Consider the following 17249-nt stretch of genomic DNA (forward strand, 5'->3'; position numbering starts at 1 on the left):
GGCCTGGGAATGCTACCCGTTTCTAGCCGTCTGTTAGCAGGGATGGCCTGGGTCCCCCAACCCCTCTGCACCCCCCCTCTCATACAGATTTGGTGTTCAGCCTCCACCATTCACGCGTGTGTTTTTCTGTCAGCTCAGCAAACAGACATTGCTCATTTGTGGCTTAGATCCACGGCACCTGCTCGGGACCGGCACCTGCTCGGGACCAGCCCCTGCATGACACTCGGAGTCACGTAGTCATAGAGGCCACTGCAGACCCACTTCAGTGTTCACTGGGTGTCTGTCTTACACCAGTTACTGGGCCCTGAACCCACTGGGCTACCAGGGAGCTCCTCGTGTTCTCTCTTCGCGTCTGGCCGTCTCACCCCCTCAGTGGAGACGGTGATCACCATGGACCCTCAGGGGAGGCGCCCCTTTCCTGACAGTGGGCTTTGTCCTGTCCACGCAGGGCTGGGGTACAGAGGCTGGGTGATTTTCTTCTTAATCACCAGGTCCTTTGCTCCTTTGGAGGCAACAGAGGGGTGAACAGAGTCTAGATCCCATATCCCACTTAACTCTGCTTACTTTTTTAGCCTAATTTGTCCAACTCACCATCCATATTGGTTAGAAACAGAAAAAAAAAATCACAGGCAGCTTCACTTTAAAGCAGACATGCAGTAGAGGCAGAACAAGACAGGGGAGGGAGCACACGTCCCCTCAGATGCCGTGGGAAGCCCAGCAGAGGCCTCGCACCTGCTGGCGGATACTGTCTGTCTTTCCAGCGGGATATTTGGAGCAAACAGCACAGTGGCTTTGGCCACTGCTCTCTGCACGTGGGGTCAGAGTGCTCCCAGGAAATGGATCTGGGTTTATGTTGTGCTGAGTTGCCCCGAAAACGAATTTTGACATGGTCTCGAGTTTGGTTTAACGGCGAAATGCCAGAGACAAAATCAAACCAACAAAGCTCTGACGTGTCAAGAAACAAGAGTATCCCTTCATTTCTGATGCTTTGAAACTTAGGCACAGATACATCTACATGTATAATTTCAATTTACAGGTTAGGAGTTCCCCTTGTGGCTCAGTAGAAACGAATCTGACTGTTGTCCATGAGGACAAAGGTTCCGTCCCTGGCCTCGCTCAGTGGGTTGAGGATTCGGCGTTGCTATGAGCTGTAGTGTCGCAGAAGCAGCTTGGATTTCCAGTTGCTGTGACTGTGGTGTAAGCCAGCAGCTACAGCTCTGATTCGACCCCTATCCTAAGAACCTCCATGTGCCACGGGGTGCAGCCCTAAAAAGGCAGGAAGAAAGAAAGAAGGAAAGAAAGGAAGGAAGGAAGAAAAAAAGGAAAGAAAGAAAAGAAAGAGATGACAGGTTAGGGAGTTCCCATCGTGGCTTAGCGGCTAATGAACCTGACTGGCATCCATGAGGACACAGGTTTGATCCCTGGCCTCGCTCAGTGGGTTGAGGATCCAGCGTTGCTGTGGCTCTGGTGTAGGCCGGTGGCTACAGCTCTGATTGGACCCGTAGCCTGGGAACCTCCATCTGCTGCCGGTGGGGCCCTAAAAAGGCAAATAAAGACAAAATAAGTAAATAAATAAATAACAGATGAATTTTGTTCATCATGAAAAGGGGTGTCACTTTAAAGATTTCTACTTTTCTCACTTTAATGTTTGCAGGGCATTTTCCACGCCTCATCTGCTGTATTTCTCAGTACAGTAAAATGAGGGGCGCAAGGCCTCTGTCGTTCTCACCATTTAGCTGGTGTGACAGTTGAGGGTCGAAATGGGGTACGGCCTTGTTCAAAGCCTCGTCGTTTCTAGAAGCAGAGGCCGGGCCCCCAGTTCAGGTCCCTCGGCGCCAAATCCATTGCCCTCCTCCCTGCAGTCTTCGTCTGCTGCCTTGGTTTGTAGAAAGGAGTCGATTAGGGCATTTTGTTTTCTCTGGATAGTCTCTGTTTATGGTGACTTTTCCCCTCTTCATTTTTCCCTCCAACTTGTTCATATATATATAAAGAGTAAGAAAAAGTCTTAGTCTCTAGACAGGTAGACAGACAGAGGCACATCTCAGAGATACTGCAGGTTTGGTTCCAGACCACTATAATAGAGTAAACACCAAAATAAGGCAAGTAGCACGAAGTTGTTGGTTTCCTGGTGTGTATCAAAGTTATGTTTGCACCGCACTCTAGTCTTTTTATTTTTTATTTTTATTTATTTTTTTGTCTTTTGTTTTTATAGGGTCGCACCCATGGCATACGGAGGCTCCCAGGCTAGGGGTCCAATTGGAGCTGTTGCTGCCAGCCTTCGCCACAGCCACAGCAACGCCAGATCTGAGCTGCATCTGCGACCTACACCACAGCTCACGGCAATGCTGGATCCTTAACCCACGGAGCGAGGCCAGGGATTGAACCTGCAACCTCATGGTTCCTAGTCGGGTTTGTTTCCGCTGTGCCATGACGGGAACTCCACACTCTGGTCTGTTGAGCGTGCAGTAGCACTATGTCTAAAAATCATTGTACATACCTTAACTGAAAAAGAATGCTGTTGGAAAAATTGCACTGGTGACTTGGGGTGCAGGATTGTCACCCACCTTTTATTTTTTTATTTTTTATTTTTTCACCTTTTCTTGGGCCGCTCCCGTGGCATATGGAGGTTCCCAGGCTAGGGGTCCAATCGGAGCTGTAGCCACCGGCCTACACCAGAGCCACAGCAAGGCAGGATCCAAGCCGAGTCTGCAACCCACACCACAGCTCACGGCAACGCTGGATCCTCAACCCACTGAACAAGGCCAGGGATCGAACCCGCAACCTCATGGTTCCTGGTCAGGTTCATTAACCACTGAGCCGCAACAGGAACTCCCAACCTTTAATTTTTAAAAACCATGACACCTGCGAAGCCCAGTAAAGCCAAACAAGCACAGCAAACTATGAGGTGTTGCCTGCGTGTAGGTAGAGATGTGGTAACGCTGGAGACAGGGAGAGGCGGCCTGTATGGACACCTGGGACATGCATCTGCTCCTTGTACGTGCGTGTTATTTCAGAGCTGTGAGAGCTAAGCATGTGTGGGAAAGAGCAGCCACACAGCTGGCCTTGTGATACGGTAGGAAGAGGAGGAAGGTGAGGGGTGGTGTCCTTCGGTGGCCCCAAAGCCTGGGTCCGTGCAGACCAGTGGGGACGCGCCGGCTCCCTCCCATGTGGCAGTGACCTAGGGCGGCCCTGAACCCAGGCTGGGAGCACCTGGCTGAGATCCCAGCTCAGAGAACCACTGTGACCGGTCCGGCTCAGATCTGTGAACCCAGACTCACAGAAGGAGCGGGGGAGACCAGTCCTTGCTCACAGGTTCTGCAGCCAGACGGAGGGTCCCTGGGGGGTCCGTGAGCCTGAGAACCAGGAACCCGGCCGCCCCCTCATTTCCCTTCCTGGCTCTCTGGCGAGACAGCCCCCACCCCCTCCCGTGCAGGCGGCCGGGCCCCAGCGCAGGGCTTGGCTGGGGTGCAGGGTGAGGGTGCAGCTGGTTAAGAGGCGAGCCCTGGAGCTCAGCCCTTCCTGGCTGGGAGCCTCTGCCTGCCTGTGAACCCCTGAGCCCCTGGCTGCCCTCAGCTGTGGCAGGAGCACCACAGCACCATCCGGCCGGGTGCTTCCGGCCAGGGACAGTGTCCCTTCTGTGTTTGGAGGCCGAAAGGCAGTTACAGGCCAGTCTGGGCTGGAGCTGCCGGCGGTCAAGGGACTCCCCCAGCTGAGGGGCTGACCACCCCCCCACCCGCTCTGCAGGAAACCAGAGTCTGTGGAGATGGGAGGATGTCTCTGGCACGTGGGACAGGGACCAGGCAGGGTGGGATATGACAGTGTGACCTTGCTGAGAAGCAGCGGGGAGAGGTGAGGGCTGGGGCCGTTTAGCTTTTATCCTTGACCTGGGGGTTATTGGAGCAGATGAGCACTGGATTTGAAGGGGCCAAGGGCGGGGCAGCGGGATAATGAAGGGCCGACAGAGGGTTGTACGGGAGCCCTGGTGGAAGGACACAGCAGCCGAGGCAGGGGAGAAGGCGGGCTCGAGAAGTCCTGGGAGGCCAGCGTGGCAGCCCTGGGGTGCCTGGGCTCCCTTTGCAGCCTCTGCTCTCAGCCTGGCATCATCTGTCTGGTCTCCCTCCAGGGACGTGTTCCCGCAAGGCTTGCCCGACGAGTATGCCTTTGTCACCACCTTCCGGCTCAGGAAGATGTCTCGGAAGGAAGACTGGTACATCTGGCAGGTCATCGACCAGTACGGCATCCCGCAGGTGAGCAGCGCGCCTTGTCTCCACGGGCCTGCGGATGTCTGGCTCCTTCTTGTGGGCGTGGCGTCACCCAGGTGCTTGGTCCAGGGATCTCGGTTCTGGGCCTGGGAGATGGAGGGCACCTGCGGGGGTGGGACGCCGCCAAACGGCTGCAGCTTCTTACCCCTTGATGGTCAAGGGCCCGGCGCCTCTGTCTCAGGGACCCTCGGCCCCACGAGGGAGGCAGCAGCCAGCGCTGCTGTCCGTGGCACATGCTCTGTTACCAGCATGTTCCCGACATAGTGGAATAAGCTGACTCAGAGCCAGCACATCCTGGGCGCAGACCTCGTGTCTGCGCCTTTTCTCGGCTGAGATACATCCGCTTTCTGAGTCTTGACGTTCTTAGCCAGAAAGTGGAAAGAGAATGGCTACTGTGAACAGCAGGTTGGTGGGAACGTCAGGCGGAGTAGTATGTCTGAAGCTTCTAGAACACCGCCCGATGTACAGTACAGTTTTCTGTGGTGGCCTTTGGTTTTACCCTGCGTGGGGCTCTAAAGCCTGGCTGTGCTGTCTCTGCTGCATCCCTGCTCTCAGCTCCGGGGAGGTAGGCCCACCCTTCAGCCACCTGCGGCCGAGTGAGAAGAGACCTGTCTCCTCACCCCAGGAAGAGGAGGTGCGAACCCCAGCCCTTTTGTTCTCAGAGTTCATGGACAAGCCATCCATCGTGTACCCTTGACCCTCTGGAACGTGGAGACATTGCTCCGCTTTAAGGGCGTGGACACCGACTCTGGTCTCATTTGGGGTGGAAACGAAAGCAGGACGTGCTCGAGCCATCGCGGCACCGCAGCCGCCCTCGGCCGCTCCCCGAGAGGCCACTTGCCTGGTGGCTGCGAGCTCAGTCCCCCGTGGCCGAGACGGGGCCCGTCTCACCCCGGTTCACATGCTTAGGAGGAGCTGCAGGGTGTCCAGAGGGCCTTGCAAATCCTAACTCAGCCTCATAACCCTGTGGGCAGGGCCTGCTGTCACTGTCCTTCCACGAGGGGACTGAACCTCAGACAGGTCAGGATGTCCGCCTCTGTTTTCGTCGGTTCTGAGAGGGAGAGGTGGGATTTGAACCCAGGCAGTCAAGCTCCAAGCCCGCCTTTGAACCATGGTGCCGGTGGGCTCTGGTCCCCATGAGTTCGTCCTGTTGCTCGACATTTCTCCGCGCCCTGGTCAGACAGATGCTCAGCGGTGGTTGGCTTGGCTGCCCGGTGGCCTCATTTCCTGCGTGGGGGAGGCTGAACGAGGAGACGAGATTCTTCTGCAGAGGCTGGAACTCCTGAGGGCCGGCAGCTCGGATGCTGACCTGCACCCCCCCCCCCACTGCAGACACGCCGGCCTCGCGTCTCCAGTTCCGAGGGCCCTGCCATGACATTCCTGCGGGGGAGCCCGCGCCACCCCCTGTCTGCGTCCTCTTCATTCATGGCCTTTGCAGGGCTGTGTGGGCTCTGCCTCGTCCCCTCCCTCTGCCAGAAGGAGCCCGGGGCTGGAGTCTGGCAGAGCCTTGCAGAGGCAGAACCTGCCTTTCCAGAGGCCCCTGGCCGTTCCGGTTCCATTTCCCTGGAAGTGCCCTTGGTGGCCGCCCCCAGCCTTGGGGAAGTCCCGGCTGGACCCAGGAAAAGTAGACAAAGGCCTCAAAGATGCTCTGGGAGCATCGTGGTGGGAGCAGCCCTCCCCCGGGCTCTCGGTCACACAGACTGTATCAGGGTCCAGATTTCTACAGCCATGAGCCTGCCGTGTTTACCCCTGGCCGCTGGCATATCCCCTTTTGTTATTTGGAGAAACTGAGGGCATGCCCTGGTCCCAGAGGTGGCGAGGGACAGGAAGGAGGTGAGTGCCCAAGCAGAGAGTGAGGGGTAGTTGGAGGTGAGGCTCAGGACGGGGTGGCAGGTGGGATTTTGTAGCCTCGTGGGCCGGTACAGGGACTTGAGCCCAGGCTCTGGGAGGTGCCAGCAGGGAGCAGGGAGCCTGGGAGACAGTCTTAGCTCCTCAGGACAGGAGATGATGATGACTCAGATCGACGGTCGCAGGGAAGTGGGGAGAAGTGGTTGGGTCTGGACATGCGCTTAGGAAGTGGAACAGCAGGCTTTGCTGGTGGATCTGAGCCGTGGAGGGTCTTTCTGATCGCCGCCCCCACAACCCCCAGCTCGGAATGATGGATCCAGGACTCAGCCCCGCCCGGCCTTCCTCTGCTCTGTCTTGTGCTACAAGAAATAGGAACCTTGGAGGAAAACCCACGTCCTCATGAAGCTCCCCAGGGGCTGAGGGATCCAGGACTCAAACAGGTGAAACTGATTTTAAGGAATAGCAGACCAGATTTGGAGTTCCCGTCCTGGCGCAGTGGAAACGAATCCGACTAGGAACCATGAGGTGGTGGGTTCGATCCCTGGCCTTGCTCAATGGGTTAAGGATCCGTCGTTGCCGTGCGCTGTGGTGTAGGTCGCAGACGCGGCTCAGATCCTGCGTTGCTATGGCTGTGGCGTAGGCCGGCGGCTGCAGTTCCAATTCAACCCCCATCCCAGGAACCTCCATATGCCATGGGTGCAGCCCTAAAAAAAAAAAAAAGACAAACAAAAAAAGAAATAGACGACCAGGTTTAATCATAAGTATTGGATTATGCGTATGAGAAGTTTCAGGTTATTAGTCAGGGGTTCGTAGTTTTGTTTTCCACCCTAACCGTGACATACCATCCGACAGTGCCCTTACAAAGAAGTCTTGGGTCCCCCTTGGCTGTCCTGAAGCCACATGGGGCCCAGACAGAGAAACTAGAACACTTGGTGCTGGAAACACTGGCTGATGCCATGCAGGGCCGTGGGCACCTTCCTGTAACCTAAGGGCTCTCGTTCATGCTTCACTCATTCCCTTCGTACTGAGCGCTGCCATGTGGCGTTTGTTGTCCTGGCCACTGGGGTTAAAGAGATGAGCACGAGACACAGGGTGCCTGCCTGGAAGGACGGGGCAGGGCAGGCAAGAGACGGGCAGACAAGATAAATGAACGAGATGCTTTCCTGTAGCAAGGAAGTGCTATGAAAAGGTAGCCAATCAGCGTGCCTGTGGGTATGAGAGCAAAGGACCAGGTTAGAATCCAGTCGCACGTGTGCTAGAGAAGGCGACACTGTGGTGATGGCCTTGAGCTTGCTGGCTTGACTTATCGTGGGTAATATTTTCTTCTCGTTTATAGTGATTTTTATTTTTGCCATTATAATGTGTAGACCAGTGCCTGACCTATCCTGAGTAATGGGTTAAGTCTTTCACGTCTACACTAATTCATTTGGTGCTTGTAACAACTCTTTGGAGTGGGCACTATCAGTGGTGCCGTTTTACAAATGAGGAAGTAGAACAGGGAGGTTAAGCAACCTGCCCAAGGTCGCACAGCTTAATAACGACACGCCAGTTTGGGTGGAGGCGAGCAGTAGTCAGCCCTAATTTTTGAAGAGTGTATTAGTGGCCTGTCTCAGGGTGAGGGAGCTGGTGAGGTTAAGGGTCAAGGTTAAGGAAACCAGTGAGGGATTCTGCTGTGTCCTGGGATTAGCAAGAGCAGGAAGCTGCTGCCCCGAGTCTGGAGGGCCTGGGCAGGGTGAGGTTGGGTCAGGTGGAGAGAGGGCTTCCAAAGGGCCCTGGCAGGTGAGGAATGGCCATCTGGAGCTGCGGGACAGCAGGAAGGATGCTTCCTGCCCTTTGATCTCCACTCCTACAGGCCTCTCGTGGGCCAGATTAACGGGAAGCCAGAGGGCACAGGGGTCTAGGTCAGGAGGCGAAGGTCAGACTCTGGAAGCCCAGATCCAGGCAGAGAAGGGGGCGCGTGGCCGTCAGTGCCGATAACCCCCGGCTGATGGGGCAGGAACGTGCGCCTCACCCACCGGCTCAGGGGATGCTGTGCCCTGCGCTGTGATGTCCCCACCGCCCTGCACTGATGGAGGAGGGTCCTGCCCACTCTGGCCGTCCTGATGCCTGGCAGGTTGCTTGCCTGTCCCAGAGGATGCTCGGGAGTATCGTGCGAGGGATGAAGACACAAGCACATGGAGGAGCACCTGTTCATTCATTCATTCAGAAAAGGCAGAGAAAAAGTGAAATTCCCCTCCAGAGTTTTCCAGGTTTTTGCAAAGGGCTGTAGGGTGATCCAGTGAACAAGACAGGCCAGGCATCTGCCATTGAATGGCTTTGTTCTACGGGGGCTTCAGTTTCATCCTCAAGGTGAGAGACAGTGCGGGCTCATGGACGGGGCCTCGCCCGGATGTGGACATGGGCGGGTTCTGTTTTGCAGCCTGGGGTTTTAAAAGGCGCTGGAACCCGTCGGGATTTCTGGTCGGTCTCACCGCAGAAGCCTTGTGGTCTCACAGAGACGCCTTTACCTACACAGCCCTTGAGATTTTGAACCCTGGATTAACGTGGGAGCTTGTCTTCCCTTTAACACAGGGGGCAGGACAGCTGCAAGGCGGATGTTGGTGGCTGTCAGGAATGTCACTGAGGGGCACCAGGCTCAGGGCTGTGAAGGGATTTGCCCGCGGCTGACCGGCTGGTCAGGGCCCCAGCCAGGGTCCCACTCAGCTTTGCGGGGTCTGACTCTGCCATCTCCCCTCCCACTTGTCCCCCCCACCCCCGCCCCGCTTTGGTGTCCCGCAGCTCAAGGAGCCTCCGGGCCTCTCCTCCGCAGGTGTCCATCCGGCTGGACGGCGAGAGCAAGGCCCTCGAGTACAACGCGGTGGGCGCCGTGAAGGATGCGGTCAGGGTGGTCTTCCGGGGGCCCCGGGTCAGCGACCTCTTCGACCGCGACTGGCACAAGGTGGCCCTGAGCGTCCAGGCCCAGAACGTCACCCTGCACGTGGACTGTGTGCTGGTGCAGACGCTGCCCATCGAGGGGCGGGAGAACATCGACATCCAGGGCAAGACCGTGATTGGCAAGCGCCTCTACGACAGCGTGCCTGTCGACGTGAGTACCAGCCAGGTCCTGGGGTCGCTGGGAGAAGCCTCAGGGGCCCGGTGCCCCCGGGGTCCCCCACACCTGCCCGCATCATTTACCCGGTCATCCCCTTGGACTGTCCTGGGGGGCGGGGCCCTGACTCAGAAAACTGCCCCGTCGCCGTCACTCACTCCCTCATTCTTTCAGTTACGTCGCCACTTCCTCATTTATCACGTGCACATCGAGCCCCTCCTGTGTGCCAGGCACTGGGGACAGGGCGGCTCTCTGCGTCTGTAGGTGGACAAGGGCATGGGAAGGGAATTAGCGTTAGACAGTTGCCTGTAAAAGTGAGCGCACCCTGACACTTTCTCCTCTGACCGCCGAAGACTTGGCAGGTGTAGCAAAGAGTGTGGAAAAACGCAGGTCAAAGTCACCCTCCTTGCACGCGCCAGGGCTGAGAGCCGGGAAGGCCCCGGGTCCGGGTCACGGCCGCCTTCCTTTGTCCTCCCATCCCGCTCCCTTCTTCTTTCTGCTTTCTCTGCCCTCCTTCCTTTCTCTTCTTTTCACTTTCCTTTGGTGGAGCTTTCTTGCTTTCCTCCAGAAGGGCATTCCCATTTCTGTACACACAGACGCGTACCGTAAGTGTGCCCATGCACGCGTGCACCCGCGCGCACGCACACACACACACACACACACACACACACACACACGGGCAGGGGAGCATCTGCGATGCGGGAGAAGAGAGCACAGGAGCTTCTCACTCCCTGAGGGAGGGAGGCTTTTCGAGGGCACGTGACCCACGAGGACTTGTTCTGGGTGAGCACATGCGCGGAGGTCAGGCGCATCGAGAGCTGGGGGCGACCTCTCTCTGAGAGACCCCCTGGGGGGAGGGAAGGGGCTGACCGAGTTCCAGGCAGGGGGCCGGGCCAGGTGACCTGGGTGAGCGTGGCGCCTGGGAGCTTCCGTCTCCTTGTCTGTGCAATGTTATTCATGAGAGGGAATCGATGATTCGAAGGATTAAGAGATCCAGGATGAGTAAAACATTTCGAAGCGTCCATGCAAAGTGAGCACTTCATAAATATTAATAAGTCGTATTATTTTTGTAGTGTAGTTACACATATTTATTTAATTATAGGATAACTCTATTGTTCATTATACTAATTATATGTACACCTACTTTGGTCCAGGTGCTGAAAATATAACCTAATTTGATTCTCATAATGTCTGTGAAATTTCTAAACTATTTCTCTTTTTAAGTAAGCTTGGATTGAGTGAGAAATAAATTAACTCACTCAATAAATACAGATTTTATTTTATTCTTTATTGAAGTCTGATCATATACAATAAAATGCAGAGTTTTTTGGGGGGGAGGAGGGAACCCATGGCACATGGAGGTTCCCAGGCTATGGGTCTCATCAGAGCTATGCTGCCGGCCTACACCACAGCCACAGCAACTAGGGATCCAAGGTGCGTCTGCGACCTACATACACCACAGCTCACAGCAACACCAGACCTTAACCCACTGATCGAGGCCAGGGGTTGAACCTGCAACCTCGTGGTTTCTAGTCGGATTCATTTTCGCTGCGCCATGGCGGGAACTCCAAATGCAGAGATCTTAAGTCTGGACCTGGATGCATCCTGTCAAATACGCATATCAGGGTGGAGCACCGTAGTGAGTCCTCGCCTGGCTCCCCCCAGACCCGTGCTCTGCATTGCAGCCTGGCCCCTCTAGTCCACAGGGCAGTGTCAGCGGTACATGCTCGTGCTGGTGCTGTGCCGTGGGGTTTGTGTGGTCAGGGGGGTGCTGTCTGTCCGCCCTGGGCGGATGCAAGCGCCCTGATGGACCGTGGCTGCTGTTTGCGTCTTGTCTTTCAACATTATGTTTAAATAATAGAAAAAGCTCTCTGACTTTCTGGCCTCACGTAGGAGGAAGGATCACATGGAGATCATTGCATGAATGACTGGAATTAATTTCATAGTAGAAGCATCAGCGGTCGTGGACCCCAAGCTCCTCCCTGACCCTGAGTCTCTGCCGCCTTCTCGTCTCTGTCTCTGCAGCCTTGCAGGACGGGCCCAGCTGTGTGCACGTACCGGTGCTCATGCAGAAGACAGGGCCCTGGCTCTAAAGCAGGCCATGTTCAAAGACATGATTTGGTTTTATTATTTTCTCCTGTCTATGGGCTGGTGTCTTTGGAGGAAATAAAACAGGTGGACAACTCGATCTGTTACTGTCTCTGCTGGGCCGAGTCAGTGCAGTGAGGCAGGTACCTACAGGGCACGGCCTGGCGCCAGGAGGGCGAGGTCGAGCCGACCCCTTGCCCAACCAGCTTGTTCAGGGCCTCCGAGGGCAGCACAAGGCAGGTGCGAGGCCAGGAGCCTGCAGCATCGGTGTTTAGTGAAATAAGCATCCCTCCATCCCTTGGTTTGGCTCAGGTTCCACTCGATAAATGTTGGTCCCTGCATGCGAGCATCCCCTCAGCCAGTGCCTCACTTAGCTCAGTGCCTCTGGGCATCTGCTGCGTCGGGGACTGCTCTGGACGGGGATACAGAGGAAGACAAGAGAGGACACAGGCTGCCCCACAGCCTCAAAGAGGGCACGGTTTAAAAGGTGAACTGAGAAATGCACATAAAACCAAGGTGCCTTGTGATAATTGCTATTATGAGGATGTTTAGGATGACGAGTGACAGGGAGGACCCCAGGCTCTGAAGGCTGGTGACAGAGGTGAAAGGGGAGGGAGCCAGCCTTGGGAAGAGCAGGCTGGAGGAAGCATGGGGACCGCAAGGGGAACGCAGGAGGGAAAACAGAGCTCGGTGTGTCTGAGGAAAGAGAGTCAGGATGGGGAGCCCAGGGGTGGGGGGAGACGGATGGTAAATACGGAGTCACTGCACAGTCTGCTGTGTTCGGCATCGGCTGTAGCACCAGGAGCCAAGTGGTGGAGAAGGGGCCCCGTGAGCTCTTCTTGGCAGTAGAGGGCATGTGTCAGTTATCAATTGCTGCATAACAACCCCCCCCCGAAAAAAAAACAGATGAAAACAACCAAAAGTTATTGTCTCCTAGTTTCTGTGGTTTAGGAATCTGGGAGGGGCAGAGCTGGGTGGCTCTTTCATAAGGTCTGTCATAAGGTCGCCATCAAGCTCTTGGCCATTGCTGTGGTCTTGAAGCTCAGACGGGGCTCAAAGACCATCTCCAAGCCCAGTCGGGGGTTGCTGGCAGCCTCCTGTGGGCTGTTGGACTGAGGGCCTTAAGTTCCTTGCTGGGGGATTGCTGCAAGTGGCCCTCTCTGTGTGAGCTTCTCCATGGGGCAGGCAGTGACCCCCAGGCTGAGTGATATGGGGGGGCGGAGGGAGGAAGAGGGAGAGAGCGCACACCCCATTCAGAAGCCAGTCTTTTTATAACCTGATCTTGAAGTGACATGCCATCACTTCTGCCGTGTCCTGTCCCTCCTGCACTTGGCAGGGGGAGGGGGGGAGGGCAGTGAAGCTCCACCCCCTGGAGGAGCATCGCAGGATCTGTGGGTGCCTCACTGTAGTTCTGGGGGGGACTAGGAGTTTGCTGGTTTCTCAGGGACTACGTGCAGAGGCTTGAACGTGAGCATCCGAGAGGCAGGATGTGTCAGGGTGCAGGTGTAGAGCAGAGAAATAGCCCGGGAGAGGCCGGTTGAGCCAGCACCCTGGGGCCAGCCTCCTCCAAAGGGCCTGGCCTCATCTGCAGACTTGGCTCGCTTGTATGCGCCGGGCTGTGTGCATCTGTGCACACATGTGCACGCACACAGGCACGCACATGTATACATGTGCAAATGTGCATGCTCGTATGTGCACCTGTGTGCGACTCCACAGCCCCTTTGTGTTATATGGTATTAAAGAAAGTGATAGGAGCAGATTTTTCATATAAAAGAAGTTCAAGACACCACGTGGAGATGCCTGAAGAGCTGAATACAGGGACACACTGAGTGTCTGGAGACCGATGGTGACAGCGCCCGGGCAGGTCGGAGCCCCAGACTCACTCTGTCCTCGCCTTCCCCCCAGTTTGACCTGCAGCGGATTGTGATTTATTGTGACTCCCGACATGCAGAGCTGGAGACGTGCTGTGACATCCCTTCTGGTCCGGTAAGTGGAGACTCGTGTGTGTGTGTGTGTGTGAGAGAGAGAGAGAGAGAGAGAGAGAGAGAGGGTGGTTGGGTACTCGGCTTCCCAGGGGAGGGGGTGTCCAGGGCCTAGGAACGGCTCAGGGGCTCCCCTGCCATCACAGTGCAGTCTGGGAGGGAGCCCAGGGGTCACCGCTAGGGTCCATCTCCTGGTCAAGCAGATGCGGGTTGGGAAGCAGGCTGTGTGGTCCTTCCAGGTCTGCCAGGAACCCCCAGGGCTGTGGGGAGCGACGAGGCCAGCTCTGGGAGGGAGAGGCAGAGGCTGGCAGCGTGTTCCCAGGAGCAGATGGCATCCAGGTGCCAGGGCTCAGAGGAGGGGAGCCATGGTGAGCTGGGCTGGTTAGCAAGACAGGGGAGGCCCCATGGGTCAGGAGTGGTGGGGCAGAGCAGAGCTGGCAGACCCTTGATGTGGTTCTGCCTCTCCCGGGCCCCCACCCCCCCGGCAGCCCCTCTCTCCACTTGCGTGCCAGTTCCAGGGATGCTTGGAAGGCAGGCACAGTCCTGCCTCCCAGGGTTGCAGGCTAAGGTCCACGTGCAGTTCTGTGGTCTAGTGCCTAGGGTACAGAGTGTGCCCTGTCTCAGGACAACGGGGGCCCTGGCACCCTGGGGGGTTGTTTCTGGGGCTGGGACTAGGGGTCAGAGGAGCCTGACTGTTGAGAGAGGGGAGAAAAAGACAAGGGAAGAAGACAGATACGAGCAGGAGGGGAAGAGGGAGCAGGGCTGTGGTGGGGGTGAGGGAGTAGGTCATTGCTGAGCACCTGCTGGGCTCCTGGGTTCGAGACTCTGAGCTGGGTGTCCTCGTCCTGTCCCATTAAGCCCTCCTCACTGCATTGTGATGGGAACGCCCTTGTTCCCATTCTTCAGAGGTTAATTAAGACTGAGGCTCAGAAGTGTTAGCCATTCTGGCAGGTGGCTGAAAGGCCAGTTAAGTGGCTGAGAGCAGTTGGCCCACGCTGGTCTGATGCCAAGGCCTTGGGGCACCAGGACCTGCGGTCAGATGCTCCTTGCCCTCCCTGCCAGGGCCTGACACCCTCAGCGCTCCTGGCTCCCCTCCGCCCGTGCAGCTCCAGGGCAGCTCCAGGGAGCAGGGCTGGGCAAGAAGCCAGGTTCTGACCACCGTGCTTTCCTTCCAGTGCCAGGTAACCGTGCTGACCGAGCCCTCGCCCCCTCCCCAGCCGCCCCCCACCTCTGGCAGTGAACAGATTGGGTTTTTGAAGACCATCAACTGCTCCTGCCCACCTGGAGAAAAGGTACCATCCAAGGGAGGTCAGCAGAGCCAGGGGTGGAGGCGGGAATTTCCCATCATGCACGTGGGCTGCCAGGGCAGCATGGCCCCAGGTTCCAGATGACTCTCGCGCCAGGGGACTGTTCTTGCTCCTCGGACTTCCTTCCTCCCTCTCTCCCTCCCTGCTTCCCTTCCTTCTGCACCTGTGGCACATGGAAGTTTCTGGGCTAGGGACTGAACCCACACCGCAGCAGCCACCCGAGCTGCTGCAGTGACACCAGATTCTTAACCCGCTGTGCCACAAGGAGCTCTGCCTTCTCCTTTCTTGATTGTGTGCCCCTTGGGGGAGCTCCTTAGACTCAGCTCTAACGAGCATCTCCTGAGGTTACTAATGGATTCCCAGTGTTTTGCCGGCTCCTAGCGATTTCCTCTTTACTCGTGTGCAGCTAAAGCCAGATTGGCTTTGAGAGTAAGACTGAGCAGGGCGGTGGCAGAGGGTTCAGCTGTGCTCTGTGGAACCACCTTCATCCCTTGCTTCTCACTTTTTCCTGTCATTAGCTGTATTGTATCATCTAAATGCATGTGTCAGAGTTTATATCTATATATTTTTTGGCCATGCCCATGGCATGCAGAAGTTTCTGGGCCAGGAATTGAACTCATGCTACAGCAATGGCAATGCCAGATCCTTAACCACTAGGCCACCAGGGAACTCCGATGTGAGCAGAGTTTAATGCCTCTTGTTTCTTATTTATTTATTTATTTATTTTGTCCTTTTGCCTTTTTCTAGGGCCGCTCCTGCGGCTTGTTTCTAATCTTAAAAACTAGTGTGTCTCTGAACATCACTGCCTCCCGCTGGCCTAGGGGAGAGGTCTCTGACTGCCCGAGGCCTTCGTCTGCTGTTTTTCTGTAGACCAGCAGCCCTTTTAATAAGGGCTTGAGCAGAAAAGACAAATACCTCCTACAAAATGGACATGACCCTTCGTGAAGACCTGCTGGACGGGTGGTTCCCGGGCCCTGGTGTCCAGCGTTTGGTGTGTCCATCGCTCTGTCCCTCTCAGCTCAGGGCCAGCCTGCAGGAGGTGCTCCCCAACTTTGTGAGCGCCTCGAGGCAGAAGAACGAACTCGTGCTTGAAGTGGAGTGGACACGCCTTAGGGATTCCCGAACAGTTGTGTCCACTGGGCCTGCCTGTCCCGGGGGACTCTCCCTGCCCTCCTCTCCCCTCCTCATTCTCCTGCCCTCCCGCCTTTCTTCTTGCCACCCAGAGCACCCCCACGGCGCGCTCAGTCAGGTGGGGGTGCCCGGCCATGGCCCGCCTTGCAGAAGCCCCGAGGAGCCAGCTCCCTCAGGGCTTGAGCTGCAGCTTTTCCTGAACGAACCCACCTCCGGCCTGTACTGGGTTGGGCCTGGGAGGGAGCCAGGGGAGGGGCGCTGGGCAGGGCCACAGGCAGACAGTGTGTTGAGCTCGTTCTCACCTGTCAGTGTCACAACAAGAGCAACTGTCCAGACCCAAGTCTTTGGAATCCTTGTTTTCAGTTTAAAACCCCGAATGAGAGGGGTGACTGCGTGGGAGGTCTGGCTCACGCTCACGCAGACGGACTGTGCCAGGGCGGTGGCTGGCACGGACTCTGCCCAGTTCCTGGTTCCCTGGAGTCCTGCCATGGATGTGTCCCTGGCAGGAACCCCTGGGAGGGAAGGCTGGGGTCAAGCCGGCTCCGGCCTCCCTTCCTGCATCTTCCCACATTCCATCTCACAAACACTGGCTGGACCGCCGCTGGGCTCCTCAGCTCGGCTTCCAGACCCCTCCCCACTGTCCCCTCCCTGTGTGGCCCCTGGTGGGTCCTGCTTGCCTTTCTCCACTCATCTCACTCCGCTTCCCCCTCCCAGTTTCCAGGTAGGCAGGAGCTTCCTGTTCCTCCAAGGGGTCTTCCTCGCCTGCTGGAGTTTGTGTGTGCAGGAGCTTCTGCCCGCATCTTTTTCTCTTTATCTGCCGAATGCTGCTCTCTTTTGAAGACATCCCCAAAGAATTCTTTTCGGACCACCTTATATGATTCCCCCCCCTCCCTCCTCCCCCCTCCCTCCTCCCTCCCTCCGTCTTCCCTCCTCCCCCCTCCCTCCGCCCTCCTCCCTCCCCCCTTTCCATTATTCACATCTGTCCAGTCCATCCAACAGCTGTTTAGTCCGCACCTGCTATTCACGGGACATCATGACCCCTTTCTCTCCCTCTTCTTCCGTAGAAGTTTTCATAGTGTATTTAGAATGTCTACTTGTCTTTACTTCCATAAGCTCCTAAATCCCAAGTGGTAAAGATGGGATCTTTCCATGTCAACATTAAGTCATTGAATTGCTGCGTAGGTGGGTCTGGGGTGTGAGGGACGGGTGGATGGCGCATGGGGTGAAGCCCCGTGGAGTGTGAGGCTGGCTATTTGTAAGTGGCTTGACCTTCTTTCCACCGATGGCTGTCCTTGGAGGCCATGTGAGTTTCCCGCTAGGTGGGGAGTGTGAGAACAGGGCTCTCAGCTCCAGTCAAGTTTGTCCAACTTGCTGAGAGGATAAGCAACGAATGAAGAGAGAAGGGGATTTTCAAGCAGAGCCTGACTTGGTTTGCTTTTTGTCTTTCTTCCTCCAGGGTGAAAAGGGCTCCGATGGCGCCGTGGGACTCCCCGGGGCAAAGGTCAGTCCTGGAGGTGGCACAGGGACCCTTTAGAGCCGCAGG

General features: G+C 56.5%; 1 protein-coding gene across 2 annotated transcripts in view; it reads left to right on the top strand.

Moving 5' to 3' along the window:
- The window catches only part of COL22A1 (collagen type XXII alpha 1 chain), a 249072-nt gene that overhangs the window by 54516 nt on the left and 177307 nt on the right, over window positions 1-17249 (top strand). For both annotated transcript variants that reach the window (XM_047783198.1, XM_047783199.1), the window contains exons 6-10: window positions 4124-4247; window positions 8920-9195; window positions 13192-13272; window positions 14444-14560; window positions 17163-17207. In XM_047783198.1, coding sequence (XP_047639154.1) covers window positions 4124-4247; window positions 8920-9195; window positions 13192-13272; window positions 14444-14560; window positions 17163-17207 — 643 coding nt within the window. The remainder of the gene's footprint in view (window positions 1-4123; window positions 4248-8919; window positions 9196-13191; window positions 13273-14443; window positions 14561-17162; window positions 17208-17249) is intronic.

Source organism: Phacochoerus africanus, chromosome 6, assembly GCF_016906955.1.
Source record: "Phacochoerus africanus isolate WHEZ1 chromosome 6, ROS_Pafr_v1, whole genome shotgun sequence".
Classification (NCBI taxonomy): domain Eukaryota; kingdom Metazoa; phylum Chordata; class Mammalia; order Artiodactyla; family Suidae; genus Phacochoerus; species Phacochoerus africanus.